The 22,418-nt window shown below is 39.3% G+C and overlaps 2 protein-coding genes across 2 annotated transcripts in view; both read right to left on the bottom strand.

Annotated features, from left to right (window-relative positions):
- Positions 1–11,950, bottom strand: part of LOC115115792 (uncharacterized) — a 66,001-nt gene extending 54,051 nt beyond the window's left edge. The window contains exons 1-21 of the mRNA XM_065002180.1: positions 11,881–11,950; positions 11,671–11,789; positions 11,282–11,458; positions 11,136–11,167; positions 10,899–10,996; positions 10,783–10,793; positions 10,581–10,602; positions 10,434–10,461; positions 10,056–10,140; positions 7,863–8,009; positions 7,424–7,635; positions 6,061–6,161; positions 4,717–4,835; positions 4,325–4,501; positions 4,197–4,228; positions 2,691–2,788; positions 2,175–2,197; positions 2,049–2,070; positions 1,872–1,899; positions 1,585–1,669; positions 31–177 (exon numbers count right to left, since the gene is read on the bottom strand). Coding sequence (XP_064858252.1) covers positions 31–177; positions 1,585–1,669; positions 1,872–1,899; positions 2,049–2,070; positions 2,175–2,197; positions 2,691–2,788; positions 4,197–4,228; positions 4,325–4,501; positions 4,717–4,835; positions 6,061–6,161; positions 7,424–7,635; positions 7,863–8,009; positions 10,056–10,140; positions 10,434–10,461; positions 10,581–10,602; positions 10,783–10,793; positions 10,899–10,996; positions 11,136–11,167; positions 11,282–11,458; positions 11,671–11,789; positions 11,881–11,950 — 1,833 coding nt within the window. The remainder of the gene's footprint in view (positions 1–30; positions 178–1,584; positions 1,670–1,871; positions 1,900–2,048; positions 2,071–2,174; positions 2,198–2,690; positions 2,789–4,196; positions 4,229–4,324; positions 4,502–4,716; positions 4,836–6,060; positions 6,162–7,423; positions 7,636–7,862; positions 8,010–10,055; positions 10,141–10,433; positions 10,462–10,580; positions 10,603–10,782; positions 10,794–10,898; positions 10,997–11,135; positions 11,168–11,281; positions 11,459–11,670; positions 11,790–11,880) is intronic.
- Positions 11,951–13,185: 1,235 nt separating this feature from the next.
- Positions 13,186–21,439, bottom strand: LOC135560320 (uncharacterized). Its single transcript, XM_065002179.1, has 22 exons — positions 20,645–21,439; positions 20,435–20,553; positions 20,045–20,221; positions 19,898–19,929; positions 19,661–19,758; positions 19,527–19,555; positions 19,343–19,364; positions 19,195–19,222; positions 18,817–18,901; positions 16,623–16,769; positions 16,184–16,395; positions 15,865–15,965; positions 15,578–15,696; positions 15,305–15,481; positions 15,142–15,173; positions 14,923–15,020; positions 14,791–14,813; positions 14,219–14,240; positions 14,077–14,104; positions 13,884–13,968; positions 13,599–13,745; positions 13,186–13,390 (listed from the first exon to the last, which is right to left on the bottom strand). Exons 1-22 carry the CDS (start codon positions 20,712–20,714, stop codon positions 13,346–13,348), a joined length of 1,896 nt encoding a protein of 631 aa, XP_064858251.1. The 5' UTR covers positions 20,715–21,439; the 3' UTR covers positions 13,186–13,345.
- Between the last annotated feature and the right edge of the window lie 979 nt (positions 21,440–22,418).

The following is a 22,418-nucleotide window of genomic DNA, read 5'->3' as shown; positions in this document are numbered from 1 at the left end:
GATATGAATAGATAAAGAGTTTTATCTCACGGTGTTGGAGAAGAGATCCAGGGCTGAGTTCAGGACCACTGAGACCTTAGAGAAGAACAGTTTCCAGATCTGTGCTGAGTGGCTGGTGTTACCAGACAGCTTACACTTCAACAGGCTCACCAAGTTTTCCGATGTCAACATAGACAGCTGGAGGGTAAAGAAGGGACAGAAAGAGAAAAAACATGTACAAAATCACATAATATATATAATATAGATATAATAATAATATATAAATTAATAATATATAATATATATAATAATAATACATGAGATTTATATATCTAATCATATATAATAATAATATATAATAATAATATATAATAATAATAATATATAATAATAATATATAATAATATATATAATAATAATAATACATGAGATTTATATATCTAATCATATATAATAATAATATATAATAATAATATATAATAATAATATATAATAATAATATATAATAATAATAAATATATAATAATATATAATATATAATAATAATACATGAGATTTATATATTTAATAATAATAAATAATAATATATAATAATAATATATAATAATAATATATAATATATAATAATAATACATGAGATTTATATATCTAATCATATATAATAATAATATATAATAATAATATATAATAATAATATATAATAATAATACATGAGATTTATATATCTAATCATATATAATAATAATAATATATAATAATAATAATATATAATAATAATAATACATGAGATTTATATATCTAATAATATCTAATAATATATAATAATAATATATAATAATAATAATACATGAGATTTATATATTTAATAATAATATATATAATAATAATATATAATATATAATAATAATACAAGAGATTTATATATCTAATAATATAGAATAATAATAATACATGAGATTTATATATCTAATAATATCTAATAATAATAATATATAATAATAATATATAATATATAATAATAATACAAGAGATTTATATATTTAATAATAATAATATATAATAATAATATATAATATATAATAATAATACAAGAGATTTATATATCTAATAATATAGAATAATAATAATACATGAGATTTATATATCTAATAATATCTAATAATAATAATATATAATAATAATATATAATATATAATAATAATACAAGAGATTTATATATCTAATAATATATAATAATAATATATAATATATAATAATAATAATAATACATGAGATTTAAATATGTAATAATATATAATAATATATAATATATAATAATACACGAGATTTATATATCTAATAATATCTAATAATATATCATATATAATAATACATGAGATTTATATAATCTAATAATATAGAATAATAATAATACATGAGATTTATATATCGCTTGTCAAGGACCCAGAGACGCTTTACAGTAGAGAGCAAAGAAACCAGAAAACAAACAAAAAGTCGGACCAAATCAAAAAACAAGAGCATCTGTGTCACTTCTGCGGTTATTCAACTAGAAAAAAAAATAAGAAATTGAACAGAAACGTGACAGTTGTGAAGAATTCTTCGTACCGAGCCACAAGCGTAAACATCGACGCCGAAATCACAGAGGACTCTGCTGATCTGCCCGTTGTCAAGGCGACCCTGTAGAGCAGTGCTGAAGGAATCAACAACAGATATTCAGATGGTTGTTGGAAATATGATGGAAAGAGGAGATGTGAAAAGCAGCATTAGAAAAGGTTTGAGACCATGTCACCAATTAACGCAAATGAACAGATGTTTTTTTGTGTGTTTAAACGTTTAAAAACAAACACACAAAACAAACAGAAGCTAACAGAAATTATCTTTGAATAACTCACCTGTTGACACCCGCACAAACTTTTGTCTCTGTAAACAATAAGTCACGAACAATTAGTTATTTCTGAATAATAATCAATGGAATGCAAGGAATTATTGATCACTATGAAATCAATTGAATAATATAATAATCAATGTTTGGTGAATTAATATATCACAACAATAACAAAAAATCGTACCATTAACTGGGGTGACATTGCACTGAGGGAAAGATGAAATATCATGAGTTCCAATCTGCTTTGCAGTGTCCAGATAAATCACACAGTCACATCAGCCCGTAAGACAGAACTCAAACAGATACTCACCTCTCCACTGTATACAATGCAACCTGTGAGGGGGAAATAAAACGTGTAAGATGTCAGGCAGTAAAGGTGATTCTTCATAACATGTTTAACATGAAGATAAAACAACAAAATACGGGCCAGAATACTCTGGAACCAATATGGTGCTCCCTAAGGGTCCTGTTCAAAATACGGGCCAGAATACTCTGGAACCAATATGGTGCTCCCTAAGGGTCCTGTTCAAAATACGGGCCAGAATACTCTGGAACCAATACGGTGCTCCCTAAGGGTCCTGTTCAAAATACAGGCCAGAATACTTTGGAACCAATATGGTGCTCCCTAAGGGTCCTGTTCAAAATACGGGCCAGAATACTCTGGAACCAATATGGTGCTCCCTAAGGGTCCTGTTCAAAATACGGGCCAGAATACTTTGGAACCAATATGGTGCTCCCTAAGGGTCCTGTTCAAAAGTATTGCACTACACAGGAAATAGACTCAGCCAATTGAATCCAGTGTTGTTGATTAAAACCCGTCTCTCACCTGATGGGACGGTCTGTAGTAAAGCCGTCTTGCTGGAGGTGAGGGCGGACTCTATCTCCATGGTAACAGTGGGTACGGCCTGGTCCAGTCTGGCGAAACTAAATAAACAACAACAACAACAGGAGAGTTTTTAAGTTCTATTTTTACATGAGTATATCCCAAATGGCACCCTATTCCCTACATATGTCTTTTGACCAGAGCCCTATTGACCCTGGTTAAAAGTAGTGCACTATGTAGGGAATAGGGTGCCATTTCCGACACAAAATTGGTCATTCATGGGATGTCCTCATGGGATGTCCCCACGTGGAAGAGATGCAGTTGTCATTAGAAACATCTATGGTAGGAAGTCCAATCAAAAACGCATCTTTTGACCAATGGGTAACATAATTGTGGAGATACGCCTTTAACAAAAACAATGGTCAAAAACAATGGTCAAAAACAATGGTCAAAAACAATGGTCAAAACCTCATGTGCAGTTGAAGTCGGAGGTTTACATACGTTTAGGTTGGAGTCATTAAATCTAGTTTTTCAACCACTCCACAAATGTCCTGTTAAAAAACTATAGTTTTGGCAAGTCGACATCTACTTTATGAATGACACAAGTAATTTTTCCAACAATTGTTTACAGACAGGTTATTTAATTTATAGTTCACTGTATCACCATTACAGTGGGTCAATATAAAACAATATTGAGGTAAGATTGAAATCGACCTTTCACCTGGACAATAACCTAAAACACAAAGCCAAACCTACTTTGGAGTTCCTTACCAAGAAGACAGTAAATGTTCCCTTGAGGCCGAGTTCCAGTGTTTTGTTATTAAATCTGCTTGAAAATCTAAGGCAACACCTGAAAATGGTTGTCTAGCAACGATCAACAAACAACTTGATTTTTTTTTTTAAGAATAATGGGCAAATGTTGCTCAATCCAGGTGTGTAAAGCTCTTAAAGACCCAGAAAGACTCACAGCTGTAATCACTACCAATCCAGGTGTGGAAAGCTCTGAGAGACTTACCCAGAAAGACTCACAGCTGTAATCGCTGCCAAAGGTGATTCTAACATGTATTGGCTCAGAGGGGTTGAATACTTATCTAATCAAGATACTGTATATCAGTGTTTTATTTTTCATAATTTTTGGGGGACAAATGTTGGAATTGTTTCATCCACTTTGACATTACAGGGTATTTTGTGCAGATCGTTGACAGAAAAAAATGACAATGAAATCTATTTTAAATTCCACTTTGTAACAAAACAACAATGTGGAAAAAGTCAAGGGGTGTGAATCCTTTCTGAAGACACTGTATTAGGTTACAAACCTGTTTGGATATAATGTTAATTATACGTTAGAGAAAGACCCCACTGAACGATTCAGAAATATAAAGAATCATATTTGTCTTGGTAAAATGCTTCTTTTTTTGTAACATAAGGAAGAGAGAAATTTTATCACCGTTTTCACCCATTCTGAGCAGAGTGGGTGGACACCCTATCTATGGGTACAGTACTACTTACATGATCTTGTAGGAGGCACAAGGGATATTTTCCTAAAGACAGAAAAAGGTTAAGGTTAGTATTTGGTTTGAATCAATGATTATCTGTAAGACTGTATTTTTGTAGACAAGGACAGAAGAGAGATGTACCTGTTTGGTCAGGCTGACAAGTTGTTGTAGGAACTCAGGGAATCTCCTCTCCTTTGGTGACTCAGTCAGGTAGTCAAACACTGTGTTGATGATGACCTCTTTCCCTGGAAGACCAGGAAGTGGCAACACCACCAGCTCTGCGGTCTGCTTTGGAGAGAGAACCTCCAGGGCTGACAACTGGAAGGGAGGAGACAAGAAGGTTATCAAACCTAATAAACCAAAAATACAATTTCCCTATCAGATGAGTCAAAAACATACATGTTTCTGATATAGAGACTCAGGTTTCTATAAAAAAAATCCATATAGGGCATCAAAACACCCCTTTAATACATTATAAGGACAAATATCTATGCATAATTGTGATGGCGTAGTCGGCAGAAAGTGAGACTTACTGGAGAGAAGTCTGTGTTGAGTTTCAACAGGTCGCTGAGGGACACCAGGACTGAAAACCACCCCAGGTTCTTCTGCAGCCAGGCCGCACTGCTGTTAGAGTTGGACACACAGCCAGAGTCTGGAGGGAGGAGACCAATTGGTTAAGTTCAAAGATTAAATGAAGTTGAGGAACAGTTTGCTGCTTTTACTCTAGTTGCTATCTTCCGTACCTGAGGAGTTTTTGGTCAGGAAGGGCTGGATGAAGTATTTGACCACCAAAAAACAAGCATTCAATTGGTCGAAACCAAATGTGCAGGTCTACATTGTAGAATGTTTTTATATATCACTATAAACAGGAAGATGAGCATGCAATAAAATGCTAATTAATTACTTAAAAATCATACAATGTGATTTTCTGGATTTTTGTTTTAGATTCCGTCTCTCACAGTTGAAGTGTACCTATGATAAAAATTACAGACCTCTACATGCTTTGTAAGTAGGAAAACCTGCAAAATCGGCAGTTTATCAAATACTTATTCTCCCCACTGTATATGCATATTATACAGCCTTAGACTCAGCCGGCCCCTCCCCAGATTTTGTGTTAAATGCTCTACAAAAAAGCTTTCTTAGTGTCCAACTAGCTTTCTCTACCCACAACCTTGTTCTGAACACCTCCAAGTCAAAGGTCATGTGGTTTGGTAAGAAGAATCCCCCTCTTCCCACAGGTGTTATTACTACCTCTGAGGGTTTAGAGCTTGAGGTAGTCACCCCATACAAGTACTTGGAAGTATGGCTAGACGGTGCACTGTCCTTCTCTCAGCACATATCAAAGCTGCAGGCTAAAGTTCAATCTAGACTTGGTTTCCTCTATTGTAATCATTCCTCTTTAACCCCAGCTGCCAAACTAACCCTGATTTAGATGACCATCCTACCCATGCTAGATTACGGAGACGTCATTTATAGATCAGCAGGTAAGGGTGCTCTCGAGCGGCTAGATGTTCTTTACCATTCGGCCACCAGATTTGCCACCAATGCTCCTTATAGGACACATCGCTGCACTCTATACTCCTCTGTAAACTGGTCATCTCTATATACCTGTCGCCAGACACACTGTGTTGTCTCTCTTGTTGTCATGAGTGTTTTGTCCTATATTTATATTGTATTTATTTGTTATTTTTAATCCCAGGCCCCCGTTCCCGCAGGAGGCCTTTTGCCTTTTGGTAGCCCGTCATTGTAAATAAGAGTTTGTTCTTAACTGACTTGCCTAGTTAAATAAAAGTTAAATAAAAAGATAATAAACAACTCATGAAAAAAACATTGTGACAGCTGATCTAAAAACAAACATCCAATCAGCTGATGATTACCTGATGTGGGTCGAGACAGGAAGGGGACGACCAGCTCCTTCAGAACCAGCTGCTGCTGCTCCAGGTTCATGTGATCAAACTGGGCTCCAAACTCCTTCACCCTGAAAGTTGTAGAAAACATCTCAAGAGTGATCAATGAAAACAGGATGCACCTTAGCTCAATTTCAAATCTCATAGCAACGGGTTTGAATACTTATGTAAATAAAGCATTTCTGTTTTTGCTTTGTCGTCGTGGGTTACCCTGTGTAGATTGATGAGGAAGAAGTCAGAGTGCTTTTCAGAATGTCACTGAATATTTTAGGAGGATTTATCAATATGGGGACACATCATTATGAGGACCTAATAACTACATTATGAGGACCTAATACCTACATTATGAGGACCTAATATCTACATTATGAGGACCTAATACCTACATTCTGAGGACCTAATACTACTGAGGACCCTACATACCTACATTATGAGGACCTAATACCTACATTACCTACATTATGAGGACCTAATACCCATTAGGACCTAATACCTACATTATGAGGACCTACATTATGAGGACCTAATACATTATGAGGACCTAACATTATGAGGACCTAATACCTACATTATGAGGACCTAATACCTACATTATGAGGACCTAATACCTACATTATGAGGACCTAATACCTACATTATGAGGACCTAATACCTACATTATGAGGACCATAATACCTACATTATGAGGACCTAATACCTACATTATGAGGACCTAATACCTACATTATGAGGACCTAATACCTACATTATGAGGACCTACATTATGAGGACCTAATACCTACATTATGAGGACCTAATAGGCTACATTATGAGGACCTTTTCAGAATGTAATAACATTATGAGGACATTACATTATGAGGACCTAATACCTACATTATGAGGACCTAATACCTACATTATGAGGACATTATGAGGACCTAATACCTACAATGAGGACCTAATACCTACATTATGTGAGGACCTAATACCTACATTATGAGGACCCTAATACCTACATTATGAGGACCTAATACCTACATTATGAGGACCTACAATGACTAATTACATTATGAGGACCTAATACCTACATTATGAGGACCTAATACCTACATTATGAGGACCTACATTATGAGGACCTAATACCTACATTATGAGGACCTAATACCTACATTATGAGGACCTAATACCTACATTATGAGGACCTAATACCTACATTATGAGGACCTAATACCTACATTATGAGGACCTAATACCTACATTATGAGGACCTAATACCTACATTATGAGGACCTAACACCTAACTTTGAGAGGACCTGACACACTAAGGTCATAAACCCAAATAGTAACCACTTACACAGCTTGGTAAGAGTCACAGCTGAGGTTCTTGGTGCTGAGGCAGTGCAGAAACCCTCCTGATGCAGACGGCAGAAACACTCTCAGACGCCCAGAGAACAACTTCCTGATGACATCACTGTCTCTCAGCTGATCCTCAGTCAGTCTGTTGACCCTGATCTCTCCAATCACATCCAGCACCTGGGATAGTGCTGGGCCAATCACAGGCTCAGACTGGGGAGGAAGAGATGTGGTTGGTTACATCAAGGTTTGGCAAACCCTGACCCAATACACCACATACTTACTTGAACTTTAACCTCAAACTAGGCCAACCCTAAACCATTCCTGGCCTTGAACACAATTGTTAAATTTTTATGCTCTATTCGGAAACTCTAGGGCTGAGAAATTGGTTAAGTCGACATTGGTAAGGACACCCGCAATGTTTTCAGAATCAGACGTACCTGGTTGGAGAGAAGTACAAGAGCCTGATCCAGAACTGCAGAAGCTTTAGTGAAGAACAGCTTCCAGGTCTCTTTGGAGTCTGTGTTGTTCTCTGATAGTTTACATTTCAGCAGTGTGACCAGGTTCTCAGCTGTGAGGTCTTTCAACTGAAGAAAAGAGAAGTATTTTAGCCACTATAACTACTTCCATTGCATGTTCATTTTTAAGGAGTGCAGCAGGTGAAGCCCACTCCGATCTTATGTTTTTTTTGCTTTAATGAAGAGGTAGAACAGTTTTGGAACGACAAGGGAGATAGGGAGGGGGTCAAAGGGCAGTGGGTCAGATGAGACTCCATGCCGACTCTGACAAAAACAACACATGGGTGCCGTGGTAACCGCTGGACCAAACAAGTCACTTTCCATTTTACTTCAAATAAATCACCAGTGAATGATTATAATGAATCAAAATGTTAAGTTGATCTTATTCCTGTGACTCGTAAACACAGAAAGCCAAAGGCTATAAGCACAAAGCCAGTGATATACAGTGCCTTGTGAAAGTATTCGGCCCCCTTGAACTTTGCAACCTTTTGCCACATTTCAGGCTTCAAACATGAAGATATAAAACTGTATTTTCTTGTGAAGAATCAACAGCAAGTCGGACACAATCATGAAGTGGAACGACATTTATTGGATATTTCAAACTTTTTTAACAAATCAAAAACTGAAAAATTGGGCGTGCAAAATTATTCAGCCCCTTTACTTTCAGTGCAGAAAACTCTCTCCAGAAGTTCAGTGAGGATCTCTGAATGATCCAATGTTGACCTAAATGACTAATGATGATAAATACAATCCACCTGTGTGTAATCAAGTCTCCGTATAAATGCACCTGCACTGTGATAGTCTCAGACGTCCGTTAAAAGCGCAGAGAGCATCATGAAGAACAAGGAACACACCAGGCAGGTCCGAGATACTGTTGTGAAGAAGTTTAAAGCCGGATTTGGATACAAAAAGATTTCCCAAGCTTTAAACATCCCAAGGAGCACTGTGCAAGCGATAATATTGAAATGGAAGGAGTATCAGACCACTGCAAATCTACCAAGACCTGGCCGTCCCTCTAAACTTTCAGCTCATACAAGGAGAAGACTGATCAGAGATGCAGCCAAGAGGCCCATGATCACTCTGGATGACCTGCAGAGATCTACAGCTGAGGTGGGAGACTCTGTCCATAGGACAACAATCAGTCGTATATAGCACAAATCTGGCCTTTATGGAAGAGTGGCAAGAAGAAAGCCATTTCTTAAAGATATCCATAAAAAGTGTTGTTTAAAGTTTGTCACAAGCCACCTGGGAGACACACCAAACATGTGGAAGAAGGTGCTCTGGTCAGATGAAACCAAAATTGAACTTTTTGGCAACAATGCAAAACGTTATGTTTGGCGTAAAAGCAACACAGCTCATCACCCTGAACACACCATCCCCACTGTCAAACATGGTGGTGGCAGCATCATGGTTTGGGCCTGCTTTTCTTCAGCAGGGACAGGGAAGATGGTTAAAATTGATGGGAAGATGGATGGAGCCAAATACAGGACCATTCTGGAAGAAAACCTGATGGAGTCTGCAAAAGACCTGAGACTGGGACGGAGATTTGTCTTCCAACAAGACAATGATCCAAAACATAAAGCAAAATCTACAATGGAATGGTTCAAAAATAAACATATCCAGGTGTTAGAATGGCCAAGTCAAAGTCCAGACCTAAATCCAATCGAGAATCTGTGGAAAGAACTGAAAACTGCTGTTCACAAATGCTCTCCATCCAACCTCACTGAGCTCGAGCTGTTTTGCAAGGAGGAATGGGAAAAATGTCAGTCTCTCGATGTGCAAAACTGATAGAGACATACCCCAAGCGACTTACAACTGTAATCGCAGCAAAAGGTGGCGCTACAAAGTATTAACTTAAGGGGGCTGAATAATTTTGCACGCCCAATTTTTCAGTTTTTGATTTGTTAAAAAAGTTTCAAATATCCAATAAATGTTGTTCCACTTCATGATTGTGTCCCACTTGTTGTTGATTCTTCACAAAAAAATACAGTTTTATATCTTTATGTTTGAAGCCTGAAATGTGGCAAAAGGTCGCAAAGTTCAAGGGGGCCGAATACTTTCGCAAGGCACTGTATAAGTACAAACATGATTGTCTCAAGACAGTTCAACCCAGACCTGTGAGCAGGCGTATTGTTTGATGCTGTAGTCACATAGACGTCCCGGCGAGATCCCAGAGTCAGAGAGCTGTTGTAGAGCAGAGCTATAACACGGGTAAGACAGAAGTATCAGTGTCAAACTCACAACCAACTCTCACTATCAGGATCCGTGTGTTTCAATCATTTGGATGGACTAGGTTTGCAGAATTCTGGGAAGTTTCCCAAAACGCCCAACTTTTCAGAAAAACAGTTTGGAAGATTCCAGATAACTTGATTATTTCCTCCTTATTCTTTACATCTTCCAACCAAGAATAAAAATATATATATATATATGAATTTTGGGACAGTTACAAGAATGTTGCAACACTAGTCTGGTCTGAATAATGTCTTACTGTACCTGTCAACTCCGGCACAGACTCTTGTTGCTGAGAGAGATAAAAAGAAAAATAAGGATACAGAACATTTGATATTGGATTAAATGTGCAGTTCTGGGATAAAGATTGGGGGTTCAGTATCAAGTTGTTGTTTACTAAACTAAATTTACCATTGTGCGATGACACTGGACACTGGAAAACAAGAGAGACAAAATAATCATTAAGGAAAGTCTCTGAGAAGAGTCGTACTGTTGTCCATTCCTCCTATGTTCAGTTCAGTGTAATATAAGAAGCATAAAGAACAATGTTCTTTCACAATCTTGAAACATTTTTATGATACATGAACTGACTTGCCTGTTGATTAACTGGTACCAGAGAACAATCTATTCACATGAAAACAAAATACAAAGAGATTAAATTGAGTAAAAAAAAAAGATTTAAAAAAATCTGGAATCTGATTTGAGAAAAAGACAGTGCTCCTGACTCACCCATTGGTGCAGATTCTGTGAGGTCATAAACATTGGCCCAGACAATTGGCTCCATCTCTTGAGGCAACGCTGACATGGCTTGGTACAGCCTCACAAAACTGTGGAAAACAAAAACAATGTCATTTAAAAGATTGGTCTCTTTAATATTTTCACATGAACATAGAGAATATTTATGCAATTACTAGATCCGCATATCATGGATCGCCTAATCAACCTATTGTCTCAAGTTTGACTTACATGGTCTGGTACACCGTGCAGCCGACTGGAGTCTGGGGAGAGGATAGAAGTTAACATCACCATAATGAAGCAAGACTACAATGTTTTTTCAGTTAACTCAAAGACAGCTTTACAAGGTGTTTACTAATAATATTTGGGACCATTACCACCACAGACAGCCTGGAAAGGTGGTACAGGAACTCAGGGAGTCTCCTCTCCTTTGGTGACTTAGACAGGAAGTCAAACACTGTGTTGATGATGACATCTTTCCCTGGAAGACCAGGAAGAGGCAACACCACCAGCTCTGCTGTCTGTTTTGGAGAGAGAACCTCCAGGGCTGACAACTGGAAGGAGAGAGGTGGAAAGAGAGAGATTATAATGTTCAAAACACCTCCAACATCAAAAACTGACATTTTAACCTGGGTGAACTGATCTGTGAAAACATTACTGATGTACAGACTTAACTAGAATACTTTTACAACCCATTTATTGTGTCCTTAATAAAATATATGTATGTATAAACAAAGTGGCGTAGTCGGCAGAAAGTGAGACGTACAGGAGAGAAGTCTGTGTTGAGTTTCAACAGGTCGCTGAGGGACACCAGGACTGAAAACCGCCCCAGGTTCTTCTGCAGCCAGGCCACACTGCTGTTAGAGTTGGACACACAGCCAGAGTCTGGAGGGAGGAGACCAATTGGTTAAGTTCAAAGATTAAATGAAGTTGAGGAACAGTTTGCTGCTTTTACTCTAGTTGCTATCTTCCATACCTGAGGAGTTTTTGGTCAGGAAGGGCTGGATGAAGTATTTGACCACCAGCTCTTGTCTCATCTGGTCCATTTGGTCGAATTGATTGCTGAACTCCCTCAGTCTGTGAGAAAGGAAACAGAACATACTATCAGCTCGATATGAATCACATTAACCCTTTACTGCAGTGGGCTATATCAGGGTCACAGAGTGTTTCTTGGTGGTCTGAACTTTGAAACAGAAGTATTCGCCTCACACACGGTTATGGACTTTTAAAAAAGTACTCTGTCAGATATAGAGTTAAAATGTTTTACATTTTGATGTTTCATCCCAATATTACAGTTTATATTAATCACAAAAAAATGAAATGTAACGAAACATTTTGACATTTAAAAAACACTGCATTTTCTGCATTTTTTCTTTCTCTCACCAAATGAGTCCAATAGAGTGCTATTTGGTCCATTGACTGCAGGTAGTAGTCAAATTAATACACGTTATGCATTAATATCAATCTATTAACGGATTCTTCATTATCTTGGCAATGAGGCCCATTATCAACTTCCCCAGAGTCAGATGAACTTGTGGACACCATGTTTTTATGTCTCTGTGTTCTGTATGAAAGAAGTTAGACGTAGTTTCGCCAGCCAATGCTAACTAGAGTTAGCGCCATGATTGGACGTCTATGGGTATCTGCATAAACTTCCGGTCATTGACGCTAATGCTAGTTAGCAATTGCCTTAGCAGTAGTCTTCAGCAACTTCCCTTCAAACTGCACGCAGAGACATAAAGGTGGTATCCAAGAGTACATCTGTCTCTGGAGACGTAGGTAAATGGTTTGAAAATCCCCTTTAAAATTACAAATGATGTAGGTAAATGGTTTCCCAGTAAGTATCCCCTTTATTACATACATCTGTCTCTGGAGACGTAGGTAAATGGTTTCCAGTCAGGAAATCCCCTTTAACCATTACATACATCTGTCTGTGGTTTCCCGAAGTATCCCCTTTAACCATTCCATACATCTGTCTCTGGAGACGTAGGTAAATGGTTTCCCGAAGTATCCCCTTTAACCATTACATACATCTGTCTCTGGAGATGTAGGTAAATGGTTTCCCAAAGTATCCCCTTTAACCATTACATACATCTGTCTCTGGAGACGTAGGTAAATGGTTTCCCGAAGTATCCCCTATAACCATTACATACATCTGTCTCTGGAGACGTAGGTAAATGGTTTCCCGAAGTATCCCCTATAACCATTACATACATCTGACTCTGGAGACGTAGGTAAATGGTTTCCCGAAGTATCCCCTTTAACCATTACATACATCTGTTGATACGTGTCACAGCTGAGGTTCTTGGTGCTGAGGCAGTGCAGAAACCCTCCTGATGCAGACGGCAGGAACACTCTCAGACGCCCAGAGAACCACTTCCTGATGACATCACTGTCTCTCAGCTGATCCTCAGTCAGCCTGTTGACCCGGATCTCTCCAATCACATCAGCGCCTGGGATACTGCTGGACCAATCACAGGTTTGGACTGGGGAGGAAGAGATCGGTCATTCAATAACAGAACAACAGGGCCACGTTCAGTTGTAAAACGCTCTCGAACGTTGCAGATAGAAAACCATGAATAGAACCGCCGTGATTCCTACATAGCATATTCCTATGTGAACTTTCCAAAACGTTGCGTCCTGCTGAACACACCCCACACATTTAAGGAACGTTGATCTACTGTATATTCTCACCATATTGGAGAACATGTCCAGAGCTTGGTCTAAGACAGAGGTCAGTTTGGTGAGGAGAACCTTCCACGTCTCTTTAGAGTGAGAGGAGTTGCCGGGCAGGTTACATTTCAGAAGAGACACCAGGTGTTCTGCAGTGAAGTCTTTCAGCTTCGAGAGAGAAGAAAAGATGATATATGGAGTCAATGAATGAATACATGTAGAGGGTTTTCTCTACCTTGGTGTATCTCTACAGTATCTCTTTGTCTCTCATCCACTAGAATCACGGCTGTAGTGGAAAAATCTCACCGATGCACAGGCATACTCCTCCAGGGTAAAGTTACAGGGCACGTTCGTTGTATTTGATGTCGCCAAATAACTTTGTAGCGAATCACTGTAGAAGAATCAAATAGAACAAACGGTCATATCACTGATCACCATAAGAGTTTTCTAAACGGATTAAGACCAGGTAGATCTTAGATACAGGTGATACACTTGTTACCTGGCATTTCCTTCACAGACTCTGGTATCTGCAGATGACCAGGAGAAATAGAGACATACATGTTTAGATTTAGACTCTCATGCAGCAATATATACGATACAGCAGGTATCACATCTGTTGTTGCTGTCAGAGAAAAACTTACCGTTCGCTGGTGTTATTGGACACTGAAAAAGACAGAAGATATTATATTACAAAGGTATCAATAATAATAGGCCATTTCATTACAGTAGTCAATTACAATACTTAATTACAGTAGTTACATTACTTCATTACAGTAGTCAATTACAGTAGTCAATTACAGTAGTTACATTACTTCATTACAGTAGTCACATTACATCATTACAGTAGTCAATTACAGTAGTCACATTACCTCATTACAGTAGTCAATTACAGTAGTCAATTACAGTAGTCACATTACCTCATTACAGTAGTCAATTACAGTAGTTACATTACTTTTTGACAGTGGTCAATTACAGTAGTTACAATACTTCATTACAGTAGTCAATTACATTACATTACCTCATTACAGTAGTCAATTACAGTAGTTACATTACTTCATTACAGTAGTCAATTACAGTACTTACATTACCTCATTACAGTAGTCAATTACAGTAGTTACATTACCTCATTACAGTAGTCAATTACAGTAGTTACATTACTTCATTACAGTAGTCAATGAAAGATATAATAACAAAAAAAGAGATACATTCTCACCTTCATATTCATTGGCAAGCAATCTGTCAACAAAAGTTAGAAAACGCATTGAAAAATAGTCAGTTGATATATTGTTTTGAATAATCTTATTCATGTTAAAATATTCAACGTGGTTAATGAAGGACGACTGACCTTCTGGAGCGGTCTGCATCAGGTTGTCTATAATGGCCTGAATAACTGGCTCCATCTCTGGAGGTGCAGACGGTAAGGCCTGGTACAGACGCTCATAGCTGAGACAGACACAGACAAACAGACATGTCAAAGTGTAGTAGTGGTGCTTTGTGGTTTTACAAGGTCATTAAGATAAAAAACGACCTCTTCATCGTTAAGACTTCTGTTGAATCCACTTACATGGTCTTAAAGCTGTCACATGGTAGCATCATCTGAAAAGGACATCAATATAACATCAATATAACAACAAGAACAATAACATCAATATAACAACAAGATAAAGTATCAACATCAGATGAGAAACAAGTTAGAACTTGTGTTTACTAAATGCACAAAGTGTTACCTCTTCAGAGAGCCTGACGAGGTGGTACAGGAACTCAGGGAGTCTCCTCTCCTTTGGTGACTCAGTCAGGTAGTCAAACACTGTGTTGATGATGACATCTTTCCCTGGAAGACCAGGAAGAGGCAACACCACCAGCTCTGCTGTCTGTTTTGGAGAGAGAACCTGCAGGGCTGACAACTGGAAGGAGAGGAGACAAGAAGGTTATCAATACTTGATAAGGACAAATATCTACGAATAATCATTGTGGCGTAGTCGGCAGAAAATGATACGTACAGGAGAGAAGTCTGTGTTGAGATTCAACAGGTTCCCGAGGGACACAAGAACTGAGAACGGCCCCAGGTTCTTCTGCAGCCAGTCCACACTGCTGTTAGAGTTGGACACACAGCCAGAGTCTGGAGGGAGGGGGTTATTAACATGCAGACATAAACATCAAAACACAAACATGCGAATGGCCTAAACCAAATGTGCAGGTCTACGTTGTGTAATGATTTTATATGTCATCACCAACTATAAAACCAATCAACAATTCAAAAACAAACATGCAATCAGCTGATGATTACCTGATGTGGGTCGAGACAGGAAGGGGACGACCAGCTCCTTCAGAACCAGCTGCTGCTGCTCCAGGTTCATGTGATCAAACTGGGCTCCAAACTCCTTCACCCTGAAAGTAATATGTGAGTAATGTGTATAAGGACCTAACATTTAGGGGACATAACATTATGAGGACCTAATACCTACATTATGAGGACCTAATACCAACATTATGAGGAGCTAATACCTACATTATGAGGACCTAATACCTACATTATGAGGACCTAACACCTAACTTTGTGAGGACCTGACACACTAAGGTCATAAACCCAAATAGTAACCACTTACACAGCTTGGTAAGAGTCACAGCTGAGGTTCTTGGTGCTGAGGCAGTGCAGAAACCCTCCTGATGCAGACGGCAGAAACACTCTCAGACGCCCAGAGAACAACTTCCTGATGACAACACTGTCTCTCAGCTGATCCTCAGTCAGTCTGTTGACCCTGATCTCTCCAATCACATCCAGCACCTGGGATAGTGCTGGGCCAATCACAGGCTCAGACTGGGGAGGAAGAGATGTGGTTGGTTACATCAAGGTTTGGCAAACCCTGACCCAATACACCACATACTTACTTGAACTTTAACCTCAAACTAGGCCAACCCTAAACCATTCCTGGCCTTGAACACAATTGTTAAATTTTTATGCTCTATTCGGAAACTCTAGGGCTGAGAAATTGGTTAAGTCGACATTGGTAAGGACACCCGCAATGTTTTCAGAATCAGACGTACCTGGTTGGAGAGAAGTACAAGAGCCTGATCCAGAACTGCAGAAGCTTTAGTGAAGAACAGCTTCCAGGTCTCTTTGGAGTCTGTGTTGTTCTCTGATAGTTTACATTTCAGCAGTGTGACCAGGTTCTCAGCTGTGAGGTCTTTCAACTGAAGAAAAGAGAAGTATTTTAGCCACTATAACTACTTCCATTGCATGTTCATTTTTAAGGAGTGCAGCAGGTGCACTCCCACTCCGATCTTATGTTTTTTTTGCTTTAATGAAGAGGTAGAACAGTTTTGGAACGACAAGGGAGATAGGGAGGGGGTCAAAGGGCAGTGGGTCAGATGAGACTCCATGCCGACTCTGACAAAAACAACACATGGGTGCCGTGGTAACCGCTGGACCAAACAAGTCACTTTCCATTTTACTTCAAATAAATCACCAGTGAATGATTATAATGAATCAAAATGTTAAGTTGATCTTATTCCTGTGACTCGTAAACACAGAAAGCCAAAGGCTATAAGCACAAAGCCAGTGATATACAGTGCCTTGCGAAAGTATTCGGCCCCCTTGAACTTTGCAACCTTTTGCCACATTTCAGGCTTCAAACATGAAGATATAAAACTGTATTTTCTTGTGAAGAATCAACAGCAAGTGGGACACAATCATGAAGTGGAACGACATTTATTGGATATTTCAAACTTTTTTAACAAATCAAAAACTGAAAAATTGGGCGTGCAAAATTATTCAGCCCCTTTACTTTCAGTGCAGAAAACTCTCTCCAGAAGTTCAGTGAGGATCTCCGAATGATCCAATGTTGACCTAAATGACTAATGATGATAAATACAATCCACCTGTGTGTAATCAAGTCTCCGTATAAATGCACCTGCACTGTGATAGTCTCAGACGTCCGTTAAAAGCGCAGAGAGCATCATGAAGAACAAGGAACACACCAGGCAGGTCCGAGATACTGTTGTGAAGAAGTTTAAAGCCGGATTTGGATACAAAAAGATTTCCCAAGCTTTAAACATCCCAAGGAGCACTGTGCAAGCGATAATATTGAAATGGAAGGAGTATCAGACCACTGCAAATCTACCAAGACCTGGCCGTCCCTCTAAACTTTCAGCTCATACAAGGAGAAGACTGATCAGAGATGCAGCCAAGAGGCCCATGATCACTCTGGATGACCTGCAGAGATCTACAGCTGAGGTGGGAGACTCTGTCCATAGGACAACAATCAGTCGTATATAGCACAAATCTGGCCTTTATGGAAGAGTGGCAAGAAGAAAGCCATTTCTTAAAGATATCCATAAAAAGTGTTGTTTAAAGTTTGTCACAAGCCACCTGGGAGACACACCAAACATGTGGAAGAAGGTGCTCTGGTCAGATGAAACCAAAATTGAACTTTTTGGCAACAATGCAAAACGTTATGTTTGGCGTAAAAGCAACACAGCTCATCACCCTGAACACACCATCCCCACTGTCAAACATGGTGGTGGCAGCATCATGGTTTGGGCCTGCTTTTCTTCAGCAGGGACAGGGAAGATGGTTAAAATTGATGGGAAGATGGATGGAGCCAAATACAGGACCATTCTGGAAGAAAACCTGATGGAGTCTGCAAAAGACCTGAGACTGGGACGGAGATTTGTCTTCCAACAAGACAATGATCCAAAACATAAAGCAAAATCTACAATGGAATGGTTCAAAAATAAACATATCCAGGTGTTAGAATGGCCAAGTCAAAGTCCAGACCTAAATCCAATCGAGAATCTGTGGAAAGAACTGAAAACTGCTGTTCACAAATGCTCTCCATCCAACCTCACTGAGCTCGAGCTGTTTTGCAAGGAGGAATGGGAAAAATGTCAGTCTCTCGATGTGCAAAACTGATAGAGACATACCCCAAGCGACTTACAACTGTAATCGCAGCAAAAGGTGGCGCTACAAAGTATTAACTTAAGGGGGCTGAATAATTTTGCACGCCCAATTTTTCAGTTTTTGATTTGTTAAAAAAGTTTCAAATATCCAATAAATGTTGTTCCACTTCATGATTGTGTCCCACTTGTTGTTGATTCTTCACAAAAAAATACAGTTTTATATCTTTATGTTTGAAGCCTGAAATGTGGCAAAAGGTCCCAAAGTTCAAGGGGGCCGAATACTTTCGCAAGGCACTGTATAAGTACAAACATGATTGTCTCAAGACAGTTCAACCCAGACCTGTGAGCAGGCGTATTGTTTGATGCTGTAGTCACATAGAAGTCCCGGCGAGATCCCAGAGTCAGAGAGCTGTTGTAGAGCAGAGCTATAACACGGGTAAGACAGAAGTATCAGTGTCAAACTCACAACCAACTCTCACTATCAGGATCCGTGTGTTTCAATCATTTGGATGGACTAGGTTTGCAGAATTCTGGGAAGTTTCCCAAAACGCCCAACTTTTCAGAAAAACAGTTTGGAAGATTCCAGATAACTTGATTATTTCCTCCTTATTCTTTACATCTTCCAACCAAGAATAAAAATATATATATATATATGAATTTTGGGACAGTTACAAGAATGTTGCAACACTAGTCTGGTCTGAATAATGTCTTACTGTACCTGTCAACTCCGGCACAGACTCTTGTTGCTGAGAGAGATAAAAAGAAAAATAAGGATACAGAACATTTGATATTGGATTAAATGTGCAGTTCTGGGATAAAGATTGGGGGGTTCAGTATCAAGTTGTTGTTTACTAAACTAAATTTACCATTGTGCGATGACACTGGACACTGGAAAACAAGAGAGACAAAATAATCATTAAGGAAAGTCTCTGAGAAGAGTCGTACTGTTGTCCATTCCTCCTATGTTCAGTTCAGTGTAATATAAGAAGCATAAAGAACAATGTTCTTTCACAATCTTGAAACATTTTTATGATACATGAACTGACTTGCCTGTTGATTAACTGGTACCAGAGAACAATCTATTCACATGAAAACAAAATACAAAGAGATTAAATTGAGTTTAAAAAAAAGATTTTAAAAAATCTGGAATCTGATTTGAGAAAAAGACAGTGCTCCTGACTCACCCATTGGTGCAGATTCTGTGAGGTCATAAACATTGGCCCAGACAATTGGCTCCATCTCTTGAGGCAACGCTGACATGGCTTGGTACAGCCTCACAAAACTGTGGAAAACAAAAACAATGTCATTTAAAAGATTGGTCTCTTTAATATTTTCTCATGAACATAGAGAATATTTATGCAATTACTAGATCCGCATATCATGGATCGCCTAATCAACCTATTGTCTCAAGTTTGACTTACATGGTCTGGTACACCGTGCAGCCGACTGGAGTCTGGGGAGAGGATAGAAGTTAACATCACCATAATGAAGCAAGACTACAATGTTTTTTTCAGTTAACTCAAAGACAGCTTTACAAGGTGTTTACTAATAATATTTGGGACCATTACCACCACAGACAGCCTGGAAAGGTGGTACAGGAACTCAGGGAGTCTCCTCTCCTTTGGTGACTTAGACAGGAAGTCAAACACTGTGTTGATGATGACATCTTTCCCCGGAAGACCAGGAAGAGGCAACACCACCAGCTCTGCTGTCTGCTTTGGAGAGAGAACCTCCAGGGCTGACAACTGGAAGGAGAGAGGTAGAAAGAGAGAGATTGTAATATTCAAAACACCTCCTTCAACATCAAAAACTGACATTTTAACCTGGGTGAACTGATCTGTGAAAACATTACTGATGTACAGAATAACTAGAATACTTTACAACCCATTTATTGTGTCCTTAATAAAATATATGTATGTATAAACAAAGTGGCGTAGTGGGCAGAAAGTGAGACGTACAGGAGAGAAGTCTGTGTTGAGTTTCAACAGGTCGCTGAGGGACACCAGGAATGAAAACCGCCCCAGGTTCTTCTGCAGCCAGGCCACACTGCTGTTAGAGTTGGACACACAGCCAGAGTCTGGAGGGAGGAGACCAATTGGTTAAGGTCAAAGATTAAATGAAGTTGAGGAACAGTTTGCTGCTTTTACTCTAGTTGCTATCTTCCATACCTGAGGAGTTTTTGGTCAGGAAGGGCTGGATGAAGTATTTGACCACCAGCTCTTGTCTCATCTGGTCCATTTGGTCAAATTGATTGCTGAACTCCCTCAGTCTGTGAGAAAGGAAATATAAATCATTGACGCAACGTAACGTAATCAACAACGCAGCCACTGCCAGCTAGCCTACAAAGTCAACAACGCAGCCACTGCCACCTAGCCTACTTCAGCAGTACTGTATCATTTTTAATCATTTTAGTCAATAAGATTCTTGCTACGTAAGCTCAACTTTCTGAACATTTGAGACGTGTAGTCCACTTGTCATTCCAATCTCCTTTGCATTAGCGTAGCCTCTTCTGTAGCCTGTCAACTATGTGTCTGTCTATCCCTGTTCTCTCCTCTCTGCACAGACCATACAAACGCTCCACACCGCGTGGCCGCGGCCACCCTAATCTGGTGGTCCCAGCGCGCACGACCCACGTGGAGTTCCAGGTCTCCGGTAGCCTCTGGAACTGCCGATCTGCGGCCAACAAGGCAGAGTTCATCTCAGCCTATGCCTCCCTCCAGTCCCTCGACTTCTTGGCACTGACGGAAACATGGATCACCACAGATAACACTGCTACTCCTACTGCTCTCTCTTCGTCCGCCCACGTGTTCTCGCACACCCCGAGAGCTTCTGGTCAGCGGGGTGGTGGCACCGGGATCCTCATCTCTCCCAAGTGGTCATTCTCTCTTTCTCCCCTTACCCATCTGTCTATCGCCTCCTTTGAATTCCATGCTGTCACAGTTACCAGCCCTTTCAAGCTTAACCTCTTCAGTCGACCCTCTACTTTTTTGAACATTTTGTTAAAAATCGCGCAACATTTCAGCGCCCTGCTACTCATGTGGTTCATATGGTTAGAATGTTGTGGATAGGAAACCCTGCTGGACCAATCACAGGTTTGGACTGGGGAGAAAGATACTGCTGGACCAATCACAGGTTTGGACTGGGGAGAAAGAGATCGGTCATTCAATAACAGAACAACAGGGCCACGTTCAGTTGCAAAACGCTCTCGAACATTGCAGATAGAAAACCATGAATAGAACCACCGTGATTCCTACATAGCATATTCCTATGTGAACTTTCCAAAACGTTGCGTCATGCTGAACGCACCCCACACAGTTAAGGAACGTTGATCTACTGTATATTCTCACCATATTGGAGAACATGTCCAGAGCTTGGTCTAAGACAGAGGTGAGTTTGGTGAGGAGAACCTTCCACGTCTCTTTAGAGTGAGAGGAGTTGCCGCGCAGGTTACATTTCAGAAGAGACACCAGGTGTTCTGCAGTGAAGTCTTTCAGCTTCGAGAGAGAAGAAAAGATGATATATGGAGTCAATGAATGAATACATGTAGAGGGTTTTCTCTACCTTGGTATTTCCATGTCTTTGCATCTCATACATTAGAATCACGGCCGTAGTGAAAGAATCTCACCGATGCACAGACATACTCCTCACATGATTAATTACTTAACGAACCAGATCAGCACAATGATATCTATTGGTCCAAGAGGAAATGTTAGTTTTTACTTTAGAAGCAACTAATTACCTGTGAACAAGCATACTGTTCCAAGCTGAAATTGCATAGACCTTCTGTCATATTCCCTGTGTGCAGGTGGTGTTGTAGTGGATAGCTGTGGAGAATTGAAAAGACAGACTTAGCAGAGGTTTGTACCAGGGTTGAATGGCGGGAAACGCCATGACAGCGATTTACCGCACAAAACCCCTCCATTTTCACGGGATAAATAACTG

This window comes from Oncorhynchus nerka, linkage group LG15 (genome assembly GCF_034236695.1).
Source record: "Oncorhynchus nerka isolate Pitt River linkage group LG15, Oner_Uvic_2.0, whole genome shotgun sequence".
NCBI lineage: Eukaryota > Metazoa > Chordata > Actinopteri > Salmoniformes > Salmonidae > Oncorhynchus > Oncorhynchus nerka.
The sequence above is the reverse complement of the archived record's forward strand: the minus strand, read 5'-3'. Positions and strand labels throughout refer to the sequence as shown.

What these genes read in the sequence shown, in the direction of transcription:
- LOC135560320 (XM_065002179.1), bottom strand. Translation starts at nt 20,714, where the DNA reads ATGGACCAGATGAGACAAGAGCTGGTGGTCAAATACTTCATCCAGCCC. An exon ending in CCTGACCAAAAACTCCTCAG is followed by an intron (nt 20,554 to 20,644) that starts GTATGGAAGATA and finishes TCCTCCCTCCAG; the next exon opens with ACTCTGGCTGTGTGTCCAAC. An exon ending in TTGTACTTCTCTCCAACCAG is followed by an intron (nt 16,396 to 16,622) that starts GTACGTCTGATT and finishes CTTCCTCCCCAG; the next exon opens with TCTGAGCCTGTGATTGGCCC.